Below are 18281 nucleotides of genomic sequence, written 5' to 3'. Positions count from 1 at the left end.
TCTCTTCTCTTCATAGCTTTAAAGGTGCCCAGATTTCCCTTGGTCTCCGTCATCTCTGGATGACCCTTATTATCAACCGTAACATCAGATGCCTGGACTTGGAAAGCACTCACCTGAAAGAGGGAGATGTTATGATGGCGTGTGCAGCGTTAAGGCACCCAAAGTGTTTTCTGGAGTCTCTGAGGTAAGTTCTGGGGGTGTGGTTTTTGCTTTTTTGATTTCAGGGCTTTATTGTTTTTACTTTTTTTTTTTTTTTTTTGAAATAATCATCCACAGAAAGTTGCTAAAATATTTAAGAGAGTTGTGAGTCTGGACATGGCTGGTGGTGATGGTTGCACAACAGCTGTACATGATGAATGCCACTGAATTGCACACTCAAAAATGCTTAAGATGGTAAATTTTATGTTACGTTTGTTTATTTTATGTATTGCTTCTCCACAATAAAAAAGTAACTTCCGATTTTTTTTCTGGAAGAAACCAATTGTATTTAAGCTATAAAAAATTATTTTGTATTGAGATAACGTTGATTGATGACGTTATGTGTACATTATATTTCTACTTCTGCACACCGTACAGTGTGCTTACCACCAGAAACTTACCTTCCATCCACCTCCATGAAGTTGACCCCCTTTGAACCCCACCAACAACCACGACTCTGTTCTCTGTATCTACATGTTTGTTTCTGTTTGATTTTCTTTGGGGGCTGTTTGGTTTGTTTATTAGTTTTTTTATATTCCACATTATGAGTGCAATCGCATGGTATTTGTCCTTCTCCATCTGTCTTACTTCACTTAATACTCTCAAGTTCCACGGGTGTTGTCACAAATGGCAATATTTCCTCTTTTTTGTGGCTGAGTAGTATTCCCTTGTGTGTGTATAAGTAAGTATAGACACACTCCCACTCACGTTTGCCATCTCTACAATTTTTCATTTCAACCACACTGCGTAAGTGGAATCATACAGTATGTTGCTGCCCGAGACTGGCTTTTTTCCATCTGTACGTGCCCTTGAGGTCCACCTAAGCTGTTCCGTGTATCAGCGGTGTGTCCCTTTTCACTGCTGAGGACCATTCAGTGGTCCAGATGTGCCCAGTCAGTGCAGCCATTCACCAACCCAGGGACATTCTGGTTATTCCCCGTTTGGGGCAGTTACCCCAGTTTTGTAAATCCCGGGCACCAGTTCTGCCGACTAGATTAGCTTGAACTAAAGGCAACAACTGCTTGATGCTTCCGGTATGTTCTGAGACAGGTGAGCATGAGGTCTGTTCCGCTTTGTTAGCTGACACACACAACTGCAGAAGAGAAGCTCGCTTTGCACCATTCATATTTTTTGCTCTGTAACTCGCGAACTGCACATTTTAAAATGTAACCGAAGAAAGTCAGCCAGAGCACAGAAGTGCCTACAGGAAGGCAAAGCAGACGTCTGCCCAGTTCTGTGTGGGGTCTGCAGCCATCCCTGCGAATGAGGGGGAAGGGGCTACCAGCTCTCTCTCAGTGCTTCACAAAGAGGGTAACTAGAGCTTGGATTCAAAGGATAAATAGGACACACATTGTCAGAAAGGAGGAGAAGGAGGGAGGCCATGTGGGACCAAGGGAAGAGAGAGTGCAAATCAAATGGTGGGAGGTGACAGCCCATTTCTGGGAATCGTAATGAGCTTAACTTGTGGTAACTCACCAGGATGGGAAGGTTCTGTTTCCTTTACTGCTTATTCCCAGAACCCAGAATTACTTTATTTCCAGCACATGGCCCATATTATGCCCCTGAAGATGTGACTGGATGGAGAGAAGGGAGGGGGTGATTGGCTAACCTCTCAATGGGACATGACTTGGAAAGACAGACTGGGCCACACTGTGAAGGATTTTGATTGCAAGCTCAATGTGAGATTCATTTTCTTTCTTTTTTAGATTCAGGCGTACAGCAAAGTGATTCAATTATACATATATAGAGATATTCTTTTCCATTATGGTTTGTTATGGGATATTAAGTATAGTCTCCTGTGCTGTACAATAGGACCTTGTGGTTTATCTGATAATATATATAAATATAGCAGTGTGTATCTGTTAATCCCAAACTCCTAATTTATTCCTCCCCACCCCCTTTCCCCTTTGGTAACCAAGGGTTTGTTTTCTGTGTCTGTGAGTCTGTTTGTTTCATAAATAAGTTCATTTGTGTCATATTTCAGATTCCTCTTAGTGATATCATGTCTTTCTCTGGCTTTACTTTACATGGTATGGTATGATAATCTCTAGGTCCATCCATGTTGCTGCCAATGGCAGTATTTCATTCCTTTTTATGGCTGAGTAGTATTCCATTGTATAAATGTACCACAGCTTCTTTATCCAGTCATCTGTTGATGGGCATTTAGGTTGTTTCCATCTCTTGGCTGTTGTGAATAGTGCTGCTATGAACATTGGGGTGCAGGTGTCTTTTTGAATTAGTTTTCTCCAGATATATGCCCAGGAGTGGGATTGCTGGATCATATGGTAAGTCTGTTTTTAGTTCTTTTAAGGAACCTCCATACTGTCCTCCATAGTGGCTGCACCAGAGGTCCATTTTCTTGCACTCAACAAGCACAGAGCTCCTACTGTGTCTCTAACAGGACGTCATGGGCTCCGGGCTGTGCTGACGAATGGAACAGCCTCCTGTTCTCACGTACTCACAGGCTAGCACAGGGCAACAAAAATAAGTGAACCAAAAAAATACACACGCACACACACACCAAAAGCATGTGCGTTTGGAGACTCTAAAATGTCCACCTGAAATCCGACAGCGCAAATAACTCATCCTGTCTTCCATGTGCTCGTGCACTAGGTCCTGTGACCAACAGACGCAAAACTGTGCAATGGCTCAGAAACGTTAGAAGGGCATTTCTTGTTTGTATAAACAGTCCAAGGCGGGTTGGGAAGGCTGTGGGAGGGCGGTCCTGTGCCAGAAACAGGCTAACAGTTTCTACCACTGACACACAGCTGCCGAGACCCTGCTGGGCTCAGAGGGTCTGCTTATGGAAGCAGAGGGAGCCCGGGGAGCTGACCCGGAAGTGGTTCAGATCACTTCCCCTCACATGCTCTCAGCGGGAACTGGGTCGTGTGATCATGCCCGCTGCAAGGCAGGCTGGGAAATGCAGTCCAGCTCTGCACCCGGGTTTGCACAGGATGCCCACTGCAGCAGAGACTACGCGCTCCGTGGGAATTAGCTCTTCTAATCCTCCCAACTGCCACGGTGGTTGGCAGCGGGGTTACCCCCATTTTTCAGATGGTAAAGCTGCTTACACAGCAGCAGGGGAAGTGACACGTCAGACCTTGAGGATATCCTACCTAAGGTACCAACTTGCAAGTAACAGACAGTGGGTCCTGGAGATCTAATGCACAGTACAATGATTATAGACAACAGTATCGTGTTGTAAACATCAAGTCTGTTAAGAGGCTAGATCTTATTCCCACAAAAAAAAAAAAAAAAAGATTGAGGAGGATGTAGCTCAGTGGTAGAGTGTGTGCTTAGCATGCACGAGGTCCTGGGTTCAGTCCCCAGTTCCTCCATTAAGTAAATAAATAGACAAACAAACAAACAAATCTCCCCCCACAAAAAGGCTTTTTAAAAAAGACGATTATATGGCATTTCGGAGGTGCTAGCTAAAGCTACATTGGCAATCGCACTGCAGCATATAAGCACATCAAACCAACCCTTTAAACTTTCTCTTTACATTTCAGACACCTTCATATGTCAGATGTATGTCAGTTTTTTTAAGTACAAATGTGAACTGTCAGCCAGTAATGATTGTTGTGGATAAAACAATGCTGGGGAGAGAGGGGAGGTTGGGGTAAGGTGCGGCAGGCACAGTTAAGTAAGGAACTGAGACTGACTGACTCACAAGAGGTGACACTCAGGAGACCTGAACGACCTGGGAAGGTCTGGGATTGGGGACGAGGAGGGAGGTGGCAAAGAGGAACAGACCCTGAGGCCAGAGCAAACAGCATCCAGGACACAGCGGAATGGACAGAGCGGATGGTGTGCGGTGAGGGAGGGAAATGGGTGGCTTCCGGGGAGCGATGAGGATGTCTTTCCACATTGCCTGTCTCCGCAGGTTGGATCTCTGTGGACTAAGCCACACCTGTTGTCAGGAGATCTCCCAAATCCTGGTTACATCCATCAGCCTGAGATCCCTCAGCCTGGCAGGAAACAAGGTGACAGACCAGAGCATAAAGCCGCTCTGTGGTGCCCTGAAGGCCACACAGTGCACGCTGCAGAAGCTGATGTGAGTTGTACTTCCTTCCACCAGAATCATCACCTCTTAACTAGGATCAGCCAAGTGACGGGGAAGCTGGGAGGGGGGCTGGCTGAGGCTTACGTCAAGGGTTAGAACAGGAGACGGGACCTCGTGGGAGTGCCCAGTGTGCAAGCTGGAGAAAGAACCCAAAACTAGCACCTGTGTCTTTGCTACTGACCCCAAACTGATATAAAAGGACAGAGCAGAAGCTGAACTTGAAGAAACAGAGGAGAATTGTGGTTGCCAGGGGCTGGGAGTGGGGGAAATGGGGAGATGTTGGTCAAAGGGTGTAAACTTCCATTTATAAGAAGGCTAAGTTCTGGAGATCCAGTTACAGTATTCTGATTATAGTTAATCATATTATATTATATGCTCGAAAGTTCCACCAATGCCAAAATCCCAAAGAACTGCAGGGCTGTGATTAAGCTGCCGTCGGTGGCACCCTCAAGCACCAAGCTCCATGCTAAGCACTCTATTCCATTAATGCTATCTTCACAAACCACCTACCAGGTAGGAATGTTTCCAGCCCACTTGCTGACAAGGAAAACAGAATCTGGAAGAAGGGAAGTCTCTTGTTTGAGGTCACAAGGAATAAAACAAAAGCTCCTGTCTGATACCTAAGGAACTGATCTATTTTCTCCTTGATGTCCTGCAGTCTGGACCAGGTTGTTTCTCCCCACCATTCCCAAAGCATGCCATGGCAGGAGCATCCTCCTTCAGTGGGACTTTGGTTCTAAAGTCATAGCAAAAGTTGAAAACCAAATGGCACAGATTACCCTTTAAATCCCAGAGGAGGGAAAAGAAATCACAGTGGAAGCCAACATACCTTCTTTCCATCAACCTGTAGGGGAGGTGGGGGAAAAAATTTTCTTCCATCCTCTTATGTTCTGTATCTGGGGCCTGCAAATTAAACAGACAGTGGAGAAATTAACAGGAGAAAAGTCATGCAGATCTTATCAATGTTAATTTTTTGTTTAATGTGCATGGGGGCTTCACAGAAAAGAAGTGAAAAGCCCAAAGAAGCAGTTAGACCCAGGAGCTTACATATCGTTTTAACAAAAGGTCATAAATTGTGGAGAAATAGCTAGTCAAAGGAAAGGCATTGGGCTTCTAGGGCTGATAAATTACGGGAAGGTGACTAGGAAGTCTATGGGGGAAACTAATGGAAAATGAGGGTATATGAAGGAAGACTCATCTCGGTGTCCTCTCCATCCCCGATGAGAAGGGTTGCTTTTTCCCTGGTACCAGGAGAGGGGGAAGTGTATGCCCTGCTTTTAGGCTGATAGGGGAGGACAGGGAACGCTTCCTGCGTCTGATTTTTCTCAGCTGCCTTCAGCTCAAAGTAATGTTTAAGCCAATGTGATGTATTGTGAGATGGCCTGTCCTGATCCCCTTCAAGTGCAACCCGGACAGTGTTTCTTCCCTCATCGAAAGGAACCACCATCGATAACACAGCGCAAGTGCTTGGCGTGTGCAGTTCGCTTGCCTGCCCGTATCGCAGCCCCGGGACAGAAGTGCTGCTGTTTTAAGTTTGTGTTGGGGTACAGCTAACTTAGTGTTGTATTGTTCCCGGTGAACAGTTGAGTGACTGAGTTACACACGTACATATATATATCCTTCCACATTATAGGTTATTACATGATGCTGAATATCGTTCCCTGTGCTGCACAGTAGGACCTTGCTGTTTATTTTATATACGGTAGTGTGTATCAGTTAGTCCCAAATTCCTAATTCATCCCTTCCCACCCCTTTCCACTTTGGTAACCGTAAGTTTGTTTTCTATGTCTGTGAGTCTATTTCTGGTTTGTAGATAAGTTCGTGTGTATCATTTGCTTTTTAGATTCCACATATAAGTGATACCATATGGGTATTTGTCCTTCTCTGTCCAGCTTACTTCACTTAGTGTGATGATCTCCAGGTCCATCCATGTTGCTGCAAATGGCATTATTTTGTTCTTTTTCAGCTGAGTAGTATTCCATTGTACATATGCCACATCCTCTTTATCTGGTCATCTGTCGATGGACATTTAGGTGCTTCCGTGTGTTGGCTATTGTGAACGGTGCTGCTGGGGTGCATGTATCTTTTCCAATTAGAGTATTCTTCAGATATTTGCCCAGGAGTAGGATGGCTGGGGCATGTGGTAAGTCTACTGTTAGTTTTTAAGGAGCCTCCATGCTGCCCTCCATAGGGGCTGCACCAGTTTGCACCCCCCGGCAGAGTTGCAGGGGGCCTGTTTCTCCACACTGGGAGACTTGCTACCAAACTGTTCTTTTCGTGCTGTTGCTTCTTAAGCTTTGACAAACAGATGGAACGGCTAGTTTATTTCTATGGGTCATGACGTATTAGCTGCAGGTCCTTCTGAATGGGAAGGTCCCTCATCCCTGCAGAACCTCACACCAAAGTACACGTGGGGAGAGAGAAAACAGCCAGAGCTCAGGTTCCCAGGGCCCGTGGGCTTCCTCTGGTGGTTGATGGCAGATCTAATCACCAACGATATTTAAAGTATGATGTGGGAGCTGAAGCACCGGAGTTGAGTTTGCAGGTTACATGCAGACATGGACTGACGTCACCAGATGTGGGGAGGTTCTCTCCCTTCCGTGCAAGGGAGGGAGAGATGGAAATTTAAGAACAACGTCACTCCCTTCCTGGGGCTCTCTCCTTGCAGACTGGGGAACTGCGGCCTCGCCGCCGCCGACTGCCAGGACCTGGCCTCGGCCCTCACCAAGAACCAGAGCCTGACACACCTGTACCTGTCCAGCAACAGCCTGGGGAGCGAGGGCTTGAAACCGCTGTGTCGGGCACTGAAACTGCCCGGCTGTGGTCTGCAGAGGCTGATGTGAGTCCACACCGCCCTGGGAGGAACCACTGCTCTGCTACCAAGCGGCGGGGAGGGGGGAGGGTGTCAGGATGAAGGGATAAGTGCTGCACCCTGTCCCTGCGGACATCTCCCAGGTTCTCCCCTCCGCGGACAATGCTCTGTTTCCTTACAGCGGGAAGTCCTGGTTCATCCTGATACCCCCTACTCTCATAGTTCATGGTAGTTACGTTCTGTAAAGACGCTCTTTCCTGGGGGAACACAGGCTTAGGTTCCTGGGAGCCTCTGGTCCCAGCCTTTTCTTCAGCCAATCAATACATAGCCTTGTTTTGTGTGTCTCTGTTTAAAGACACTCCATGTGGGGAGGGTATAGCTCAGTGGTAGAGGGCAGAGCTTGGCATGTATGAGGTCCTGGGTTCAGTCCCCAGTGCCTCCACTAAGAAAAATAAGTAAATAAACACATCTAATTACCTCCTTCCCCCAAAAGAAAAGAGCAAAAGAAAAAAGCAGACACCTTATGTTCCATGCTGAACTCACGGCCAGCAGCACTGCAACTCACGCCTAACGGAAGTTTACGTAACATGTTTTTTCTCCATGAGACCCATCCAGCCTTCCTACGCTTAGAAGACTAGACAGCACCTTAGTACCATGCTTGGGGCCATTTTAAATGACGAAATCACACAAACACACACACACACAAATGCAAAAAAATCATGCCACTAACTTGACCACAAAAAGGACACGTGTTGACAGCATGTATGAGTGAGAGATGGTTCCTCCCGCTCAGGGCTGCCAGCTAGCTCCACCGTCTTCCACTTGAGATCACTTTGCTTCCTGCCATCTCATCCCTTCCAAGGACTAGCCCACCAATGACTGCACTATGAGTGACATTTTTTCAGGTATTAATGGTATAGCTGTAGCCAGAAAATCTGTTGAAGAATATCACTTTGATGACATGTCTACCTTATGGTCCTAAGGTCCCCCAGTGAATAAGTGATGGAGAGATACTGTGTGTGGTCAGAAGAAGAGTGACCACACACACACCCGCTATGATGTCCGAGTCCTAAGCCCTGGAACCTGTGACCGTGTTCCCTTACGTGGTAAAAGGACTTGGCCGTGTGGTTAAGTCAAGAATTTTGAGATGGGGAGATGATCCCGGATTATCCGGTGGTCCCCAGGGAATTACCAGAGCTCTTGGAAGGAAGGAGGCTGGAGAATCAGAGGAGGAGACGTGGTAACAGAGGGCAGAGCGATGCAGGTGCTGGCTGAGACCAGGGACTAAGGAATGCAGGCGGCCTATAAATGCTGGAAAAGGCAATGAACCAGATTCTCCTCGGGGCCCCCAGAAGGAGCACAGCCCTGTGACACCTTGAGTTTTCAGCCCAGTGAGATTCTGACCGCCAGGACAGTGAAATGATATAGGTGTGTTTGAAGCCCATACATTTGTTGTGATTTGTCATAGCAGCAGGAGGAGAATGGAGGAAAACTTAAAGGAGATGGGCCCTGACTGGCATCCAGCTTGGGCATTAAGCCAAGCACTTCATCACCATCCATCCCACCACTGATGCCCAAAGGAGGAGCCACCTGAGGCCGAGAGAAGCTGCTCACCTGAGGTCACACCAAGGAACACGTGTGACCCCCCTCTTTCCCCCGTGTGCCCTGCAGACTAAACGCGTGCAACCTGGATGTGGCTGGCTGTGGCTTTCTTGCGCTCGCACTTATGGGCAACAGACATCTGACGCACCTGAGCCTTAGCCTGAACCCCCTGGAAGACAACGGGATGAACCTTCTTTGTGAGGTCATGATGGAACCGTCCTGTCACCTCCAGGACCTCGAGTGAGTTTCCCTGGTGGCTGGGGATCAACTCTACCCTGTGGAAGCCTGAGGTTCCTAGAGGGTCAAAGGGATGGCACCAAAACTCGGTTCTAGGGTCCACTGACGCTCATTTTCCCCAGGGGACACTCTGGGTGAGTTGGCGTGTGGACGCTGCAATGAGCGTGGAAAAGAAAGACAATCCTGAATGGGAGCCCCAGGGAAGGATGTGTGGTGTTCTGGGGCACCCCTTCCCCATCTCTAAAACCTCTTCACTTCTCAGAACATCTTCTTTCCCCAAGTTAATCTTCAGTTATTCATTCCATGGAGGGTGGAAATGGAAGGTGGGTGGCTGTCTCTCTCTCAGGCCCTTTCTCCTGGGGGCTCAAATTTCTTCATCCCGCACTGGAATGTTTCTATATCACAGGAATATTCCATCATCAAGCAAACCGTAGAAAAACTAAAAGATCTCAATGAGCGGAAATAAATCTCTCAGCTCACAACCAAGCAATAATCCTTGTTAACATTTTGGTAAACATCTCCCGAGTACATAAGCCGCATTTAACGTGTTACAAAGAAAGGGTCCCAGCAGCTAGCGCTTCAAGCATTCTTACCACGTGGCAGACACAGTGCTCTAAATATTTTGCAGCCCTCTCCTCGACCAAGCATAGATGGGAAGCTAAAACTCCCAAGGAATCAAAACCTTGCCTTTGGTCTCACAGTCTGTCCTTGAGGACAAGCAGACCACAATAGAAGCTGAAGCACGACATGGTATTCCATTTAATGGTGCATCGTAACTTTTAAAATCCCCTCAAGCTGGACACTTAGCTTATGTCCCCTGTTTTAGTCACGTGTACCTTGTGCATCTTGGTGTGCCTGGTAGCATTTTCTTATGATCAATTACAGAGGTAGTATTAATGGACCAAAATATGGGACCACTTTGAGATCTCTCCCTCCCCAATAATGAACAAATGAAAGGAACTGGATACAGAACGTAGTCCCCAAACCTCTGAGTAGCCCCCAAGCATGACCTGCTCTATTTATTTACATGAAATTGGCATTCCGAGCCCTGCTGATGCATGCTACAGAAACGTTTTCTTTTTACTGAGGTATAGTCAGTTCATCATGTTGCGAGGTTCTTTTTTTTTTTAGTTTTCACATTTTTTATGGAAGTCTAGTCAATTTACAATGTTGTGTTAATTTCTGGTGTACAGCACAGTGCCTCAGTTATATATATTATGTAATATATAATATATATAATTCCTTTTTAGTTTATATATATATATTCCTTTTCATATTCTTTTCCATTATAGGCTATGACAAGATACTGAATATAGTTCTCTGTGCTGTACAATAGGACTTTGTTGTTTATCTATTTTATATACAGTAGTTAGTATCTACAAATCCCAAATTCTCAATTTATCCCTCCCCACCCTCTTCCCCCCGGTAACCGTAAGTTTGTTTTCTATGTCTGTGAGTCTGCCTCTGTTTTGTAAGTAAGTTCATTTGCGTCCTTTTTTTTTTTTTTTTTGAATTCCACACATAAGTGATATCATATGGTATTTTTCTTTCTCTTCCTGGCTTATTTCATTTAGTATGACGATCTCCAGGTCCATCCATGTTAGAAACTTAGGCTAATCCATTGGAGATGCCATTTGTTTGGGATTGCACTTAAGTGCTGGGAGATTATCTGGTCCTCACCATCACCACTGGCCCATCCTGGCGTCTAAGGCTTGGTCATTCCCACCTGATCTTTACATGGGAGTCCTTCCACGCTCTTGGTGTGCTGCCTCGTGGAGATGGACTCAGTTCTACGCTCAGTCTACTAAGTTCATAAGAGCTGTCTGTCACCTCTACTCAGGTGAACCATCCAGTCACTAAAGAGGGCCGTTTCCATCCCCACCCTCCCCTCTCTGCTCACCCTGGGAACAGAAGCACAAGATCCCCTTCTCCTTTCGGACCCCAAACCCTGTCTAGTGACTTGGTCCTCTTTGCTCTCCCTGTCAGGGACTCTACCAGTTTATACTCGTGTGTCTTCTGTCTCTCTAGCCCTCTGCCCCAGAGGATCTTTATCACATCTCACTTCTTTTTCTCAGGATGCCTCCAGTCACTTCACACACTTTCCCCGCCCTCTGCTGTTAGCCCTCCCCTGAGATGATAAACTGGTCTAAGCTGTTCACAGGGATGGACAGAAAGATTTCCCGTTAGGAAGGAGTAAAGGAAATCCCTGATAGTGTTTCTGAACATTATCCCACTGAGCACTCTTCAAAAGCTGCTCAGTCTCTCTCAGTCTCTTTCCCAATCTTAATCTGTCACTCAATCTCAGTCTCCCTCCCTCTCAATCTCTCTCTCCCCTCCCTCCCTCCCCTGGCAGGCTGGTGAAGTGCCACCTCACAGCCACTTGCTGCAGGAGTCTGTCCCAAGTGATCATGAGAAGTAAACACTTGAGGAGCCTGGATCTGGCCGCCAACGCCCTGGGGGACAATGGGATTGCAGCGCTGTGCGAGGGGCTGGAGCAGAACAGTCCTCTGAGGAGACTGGGGTACGTTCCTGGGATCACCTCTTGGAGGGCTGGGCACTGGAGGAAAGGCGACCCTGACGTGAAGCCGCTCAAAAGACCATGTTCTGACCAACATAATTCCACCGAATTACACAGAACCCAACCTTGGCAGAGTAGGAGATGCCCTTCTCTGGGCATAAATTCCAGCTGGGCTCCTTTGTATGGATGAATGAAATGGCAGGTGTTTGAGAGACAGGGTCTGGAGGCAGTAAGCACTAAATAAACAAATGGTTCCTGGGCGACCCCTCTGTGCTGGGCATGGTGCTTGTGAGCCTTCCTTATTCTTCTTGGGGCTTAAGAAATGACCTCACCCCCTCTCAAATCAGAATAAAAGCATTTCATAGCAAAGCCCTAGACTTCCTGCACCTCCCTTCCCTTCCTTCTGGACCAGTGCAGGACACAGCCCCACTGCTGCCAGACGTTAAGGTCACCCAGGCTGGGAACCCCACAGCCATCGCCTACGAAGGGCTTTCTCCTGTGGCTCAGTCGCCCCCGCCACCTGCCTCTAGGCTCAGCCTCCCTACCAGAGATTTTCTGTTTCCATAAATGCTTAGATATCATTTTATAAGCAACACCTCCCCCCCCAAAAGCTAAGCCTTCATTCACTCCCATTTCACCACGTAGCTATAGGTAGCTGAAATTACCTGAGCTGTGCCCCACAGACGTTCCCCTGTCACGAGAATTCCCAGACACACGCCGTCTAGAGTGACTGGGACATCTAAAACCTGTACGCCCACCACCCCTCTCAGCGGCCGTTAACGTTTCACTCTGCCCGGTGAACTGCTTCACAGCAAGTTACGGACCTTGACCCCCAGCCCCTGAGCACCTCAACGCGCATCTCCAAAATGCAAGGACACAGCTACAGAGCTGCCCTTACACCCAGCAGTGTCCCTGGGCCTTCCACAGTTCTTAGGAGAAGACTCCCAAATCCTTAAAATGACCTAATACGTCCAGCCCCGCCTCACACCGCTGCCTCCGACTCCAGTCTGGCCGTCATCGTGTTTCCGCGTGGCTCAGCCCCGCCCCGCCCCCTTCCCCTGCCCCGCCCCTTCCCTGCCCCGCCCCCTGTGGCTCAGTCTCGCCCCTTTCCGTGCCCACCCCGTGTCTCAGCCCCGCCCCGCCCCTTTCCCTGCCTCGCCCCGCCCCCCTCGTGTCTCAGCCCCGCGCCACCCCTTCCTCCCGCGAGCAGTGGACACGCCGTTTCGCAACTGCACGCCAGCGCTTCCTGCCTCCACCCCCCAGCTTTCCCTTCTCTTCGCCCTTTGAGTTTTAGGTGAGGGATCACCTCCTTTTGCCCTCTTCCCTTCTTCTCCTGTTTGAGGCTCTCTTTCTCTTTCCTTTCTCTCCACAACTAGAATGGAGACCCCAGTAGGCCTCAGAGTGAGAGACAGCTTCAGCTGCAGCCGTGTCGGCTGGGAACTCACTAGAACTGAAAAACGTGTGGGTCCCTCCCCAAAACTACCAAGCCAGAAACTCTAGGGGTGGAGCTCACCACTCTTTTTTTTTCTTTTAATTTTTTTAACTGAAGCACAGTTAGACTATAAGTTTACATTAGTTTGCGGAGTACAACATAGTGACTCAATACGTTTATGCCCCATTTAAAGTTAGTATAAAACATTGGCTAATTCCCTGTGCTGCGCAACATCCTCATATCTTGTTTACTTTATACCCAGTTGTTCGTACCTCTTAATCCCCTCACCCCTCCACTGCCCCTCCCTCACTTCCCTCTCCCTAGTGGTGATCACCAGTTTGTTCTCTGTTCCATTTTGTTATATTCATTCATCTGCCTTATTTTTAGACGCCACATATAACTGATAACATAGAGTATTTGTCTCTGTCTGACTTAATTTCACTTAGGATAATACCCTCTAGGTCTATCCATGTGGTTGCAAATGGCAAGATTCCACTCTCTTTTTCACGGCTGAGTAGTATTCCGTGGTCATTTTAAAGGTACCGTGGAAGTCGAATGTGGGTTGAGGAAAGGATCACAGATCTTGGGGTTATGTCTTGGGTGTGCTGGCCTTGCAGGTTGGAGGCATGTGAACTGACCTCTGGCTGCTGTGAGGCCCTCTCCTCGGCCCTCTCTTGCAACAAGCACCTGACCAGCCTGAACTTGATGCAGAACAATTTCAGTCTCCCAGGAATGAGGAAGCTGTGTTCAGCCTTTGCCCAGCCCACATCTCATCTGCAAATACTCGGGTAAGTCCCCGGGATGTCCTCTGGAATACAAACCCCTTTCTGTACAGAAGTGCTAGTTGGCGGAGATGCCACTGATCAGAGATGCTGAGACTCTGCCTCATCAGCCAGATCTTTACTAGACCAAAAAGTGCCCACGGTGCTCCAGCACCGCGCTGGGTGCTGGCGGTACAGGGTGTGGCGCCTCTTTTCATGGCAGGGATGGGTCTGGGGAGCGTGGAGAGACGGCATACAAATAAAATGTTCATCTTCAGAAAACTAAAAATAGGATGACGGTACGGTCCAGCAATCCCACTTGGGGGTCATATCCACAAGAATTGAAAGCAGGTTCATGAAGAGATATCTGCACAGCTGTGTTCATAGCAGCATTATTAACGACAGCCAAGAGATGGAGGCAACCCAGGGACCCACTGCTGGGCGAATGAATAAATGAAATGTGGTCTATTCCTACATGGAATGGCATTCAGCCTTAAAAGGGAGGACATTCTGACACCTGCCATGGTGTGGATGAACCTTGAGGACATTATGCCTCGTGAATAGCCCAGCCACAGAGAGACAGGCAGTACGTGAGTCTACTTAGAGAGGTCCCTAGAGGAGTCAAATTCATGGAGACAGAAAGAGGAAAGGTGGGTCCCAGGGGCTGGCGGAGTCGGGGTGGGGAGTGAGTGAGTGATGGGGACAGAGTCTGAGTTGGGGAAGATGAAAAGGGCTCTAAGGGTGGATGGTGGTGATGGTTGCACAGCACTGTAGACATACAGAATACCACTGAACTGCACACTGAAAGATGGTTAAGGTGGAAAAGGGTGTGTGTGTTTTCCCACAATTAAATGTTTTTAATGTTCAAGCTTGCGGCAATTACCTGCAGCAGAAGTAGCTAAGAAGGAAAGGAAACAGGAAGAGAGAATGACCGGGCGTGGAGTCAGAGAGGTAGTCAGATGCTCACGCTCACTGGGGAACAGATGCTGAAGGTGAGCCCTGAAGGGCAAAGGCAGCCGCATGGAGATCTGGGACAGGAGCTTTCCTGGCTGAGAGAGGCTCCAGGGCAGAGACTCCGGGGAAGACCTCCCATCCTCTCTCTAGAGAGACCTGGAGTTGGCGAGAGAAGCGGCAGTGGTAAAATATGAGGCTGAACAACAGCCAGCCCGTGGACGGGCCGCACCTTGCAGTCCAGAGGTTTTTAAATGTGCGTGTTCACACAAGTAGGGTGAGAAGCCAAAGGAAAAGTTTCAGCAGCTGGGTGATCTGGTTTATGTTTTTAAATTCCTGGTTAAAGAGAAAGCTAAGAAAAACTGTAGTTCCTCAAAAAATTAAAACAAAGAATTACCATATGACCCGGCAATCCCACGCCTAGCTATACTCGCCTAGAGAACTGGAAACCGATTGTCAAACATACACATCTACATACATGTTCACATAACAAACTGTGGTCTAACCATACTGTGGAATAGTATTCAGCCATAAAAAGGAAGGAAGGATGACCTTCCTGCTACAATATGGATAAACCTTGAAAACATTATGCTCAGTGAAAGAGACAAGACACAAGAGATCACTTAGCAGAATTTATTAAGTTGACACATGTCAGAATTTCGTGCCCTTAGAACATGATGAACATTACTGTCTTTCTATTTGGAAGACGAGAGAGGGAGAAGCCAGCAAAGAAGACAGGGAGCAGAGGGGAGACTGAGAAAGAAAACCGAGGGGACATGGCCTCACAAAAGCTAGAAGACAAGGATGTTTTAAATTTTTTACTTGTATACAGTTTTAAAGGTTACTTTCCATTTACAGTTATTACAAAAACTGGCCATATTCCCCATGTTTACAATACATCCTTGAGCCCATCTCTCACCCAATAGTGAGAAGACGAAGTTTTAAGGAGGGTGTGAACCACTGTGATGACGTGAGAAGAGATTCTACTGAATGTGTCAACTTGGAGATGATTAACCTCTTTGAGTAGTTTGTTGTGGGGCGGTGAGCAGGAAGCTGAAGTGGACTGAAGAACAACGAGAGAAGAAGTTAAAACATTATGTGTAGACTATTCAAAGTTTTCACCCTGGAGGGGAGAGAAAACAAAGTCGGTAGGGCTGGAGGGTGGTGTGGGCTCCAGGGAGGGTGCTTTTGTTAAAATGGTATCAGAACAGGCTCAACTGTGAAGGTGAATGGTCTACTGGGTTGACCAGTTGAACAAGAACGTTTAAGGGCTGCCATGTTGTGCAACTATGAAGGCTGAGTTGATGGAATTCCCAGGAGAGAAAGGAGGATGGTCCTTTAAGAACAGGGTGCTTCCTTCATGTGCAAATGATGGTTTCCGTGTTTGGCGGTAGAAAAAGTGTTTCCATTTAGCACCTCATGTTTGTAGACAAAACAGAAGTACAGCTGTGCCTGGGGGAAGTAAAGACTTGACTGGAGGAACACAAAACTTGCTGGCAGCAGAGACGGCTGCTTGAGGTTGGTTGTGATGCATTTATATCCGTGGCAAACCTCCCAGTTGAGTGGCTGGTTTCTCTGGTGTGGCCCAGCTCACGGCAGTTGGATTTATCCAGGGGTCAAGTTTTGGCAGATGGATGTAACCAGAAAGAACACAAGCGTGATCGCTGGTGCAGGATCCGAGGGGGAGAGTGGACTGAAAAGGTATTGATGAGGTCAAAGAGAACTGTTTCAACGACCCCTTCAAGCGAGCTGAAGAAGCCAAAGGCTCGGCTGAGAGCGTATCTGTACTGATGTGACTGTGGGACTCAGTACTGGGGTTAGACGAGGCGGACCTCGATTTTACTAACGAACCTTTCAGGAGCCTGTTTCCTTATCTGTGAAATGGGGACAATGCTATGTGTCTGACTGAACACCTGTCTCTCTCTCCTGGAAGCGTCAGAAGAAACTTCCCAGGGTAACGTGTCTCCTTTCTGGGTCCCCAGGCTGTGGAAATGGCAGTATTCCACTCAGATAAGAAGGCTCCTGGAGGGCCTGCAGCAAGTGAAGCCCCAGATGGTGATTGGTGACCACTGGTATTCTTTTGCTGAAGATGACCGGTATTGGTGGAAAAGCTGAAGAAGTGAAGACCCTCCCCACCCACACCCATTCTGATGGAGGAACCTTAGAAGCTGTCTTCCCAGGGCCGGCTGTGCCCAGGGGTTCCTTCTCTGACTCCCACAAGCCCTCGTTGGTAGTGATTCTTGTGTCCACTTCAGCTTGGTGGTTGCATTTGCATCTGATGTAGGCTCGTGGCCTTCGAGTCTTAAGACCTCGGTCTCTTTGAAATGTCTGTCCTACCTGAGGGCACCGAGGGAGAATCAAATAAACACTGAGCATTTGGGAAAAAGTACCATGTGGCTTTCTTGACCGGTGGGGGTGTGACTCAGGAGCAGTGGTGGGAGGACTTAGGTCCTTAAAAGTGGCCCCAATTCTGATAGCACAACTCTGCTGGTGTTTAAAAAAAAAATTTAAGCACATGTCTGAGATACAAACACAAAGCTGAATTACTTGCTTATGTGTAGTGAGGAAGAACTGGTCTACCCTAGACTCTGCCTCCAGCCAACCATAAGAGGTAGGAGTCCTTTTTCCTTTCACAGATAAGGAAATGAAGGCTGATGCAAGTTGACATTTTTCTAGTGTCACAGAAAGTCAATTGAGTACAAGAGCCAGGATGCTGACACAGATCTGAATCAAAGATGTGTTGCCTTCTGCCTCTGACCTTCCTTTCTAGGCAGGAACTTTCTAAAGTGGGGTACGTGTACTGCTGGGGGCCAGGGGCTGCACGTGGCCCAGATGCCCCACTGAGCTCGGTGTCAGGAAGCCGCGAAGCAGCCCTCAGCCGAGGTGGCACCGTGATTCATCTCTAACTCCTGATTTCTCACTTGATTCCAAGTTCCAAAAGAGGCGGGGAGGTGGTGGCTACTCCTTAAAACCCCCGGGGCGCTGCGTGCCGGCCCCTGGGCGCCGGGGCGGTCCCCGCTCCCCGCTGCCCGCTCCTGCGCTGGGCGCGTCCCCGCGGAGGGGCGGAAACACATGAGCCGGGCCGTGCAGAGCAGACTGGGGCGTGTCCGCAGCAGAGCGGGGCGGCCGCTTCTGACTGCGGGCCTGAGGACAGCACGTCGTTCCTGCACTGTGCGTGTTGCGCAAAGTCGGCTTTGGCGTGTGGCTTACGTGCAGTACAAACGCCCTCCTTTTGAGTGTGCGGTACCGCGTTTTGACAAACAGTTGGATAGCCATCGCCAAAATACATAGAACGGTTCCTCTCCCCCCAGGAAATCCCTCATGCCTATTTGTGGGTTTTTTTAATTGAACAAAAGATTCTTCAAATGCTACCAGGCTTTACAGTTTTCAGATTTCATATAATCTGATTTCATATAATCCTGTAATAACCCTTTCACACACACACACCCCGTTGCTAGCCACTAGTTTGTTCTCTGTATCTGCTGAGTCGCTTCTTTTTTGTTTTATTCACTAGTTTGTTGTATTTTTTAGATTCCCCATTTAAGTGATACCATAGTATATCTGTCTTTCTCTGACTTATTTCACTGAGCACAGTACCCTCCAAGTCCATCCTCGCTCGTAGCCAGCTCCTCCCTGACTCTAATCCCCTGACGACCACCGGTCGGGAAGAGGCCACTCTCAAGGAGTGGGGTGGCTAAATTCATGAG

The 18281-nt window shown here is 48.0% G+C and overlaps 2 protein-coding genes across 10 annotated transcripts in view; one reads left to right on the top strand and one right to left on the bottom strand.

The window, feature by feature from the left end:
• NLRP13 (NLR family pyrin domain containing 13) overlaps window positions 1-5165 on the bottom strand; it is a 76585-nt gene extending 71420 nt beyond the window's left edge. For all 9 annotated transcript variants that reach the window (XR_004322825.1, XM_032487485.1, XM_032487488.1 and 6 more), the window contains exon 1: window positions 5091-5165. The gene's annotated coding sequence lies outside the window, so the exon portion shown is untranslated. The remainder of the gene's footprint in view (window positions 1-5090) is intronic.
• Window positions 1-18004, top strand: part of NLRP5 (NLR family pyrin domain containing 5) — a 28158-nt gene extending 10154 nt beyond the window's left edge. The window contains 7 exon segments of the mRNA XM_032487496.1: window positions 17-184; window positions 4082-4252; window positions 6930-7100; window positions 8745-8915; window positions 11266-11433; window positions 13480-13650; window positions 16557-18004. Coding sequence (XP_032343387.1) covers window positions 17-184; window positions 4082-4252; window positions 6930-7100; window positions 8745-8915; window positions 11266-11433; window positions 13480-13650; window positions 16557-16689 — 1153 coding nt within the window. The 3' untranslated portion in view covers window positions 16690-18004.
• Window positions 18005-18281: the final 277 nt, after the last annotated feature.

The sequence above is a fragment of the Camelus ferus genome, chromosome 9 (assembly GCF_009834535.1).
Source record: "Camelus ferus isolate YT-003-E chromosome 9, BCGSAC_Cfer_1.0, whole genome shotgun sequence".
NCBI lineage: Eukaryota > Metazoa > Chordata > Mammalia > Artiodactyla > Camelidae > Camelus > Camelus ferus.
This window is presented reverse-complemented; position numbering and strand designations above follow the sequence as displayed.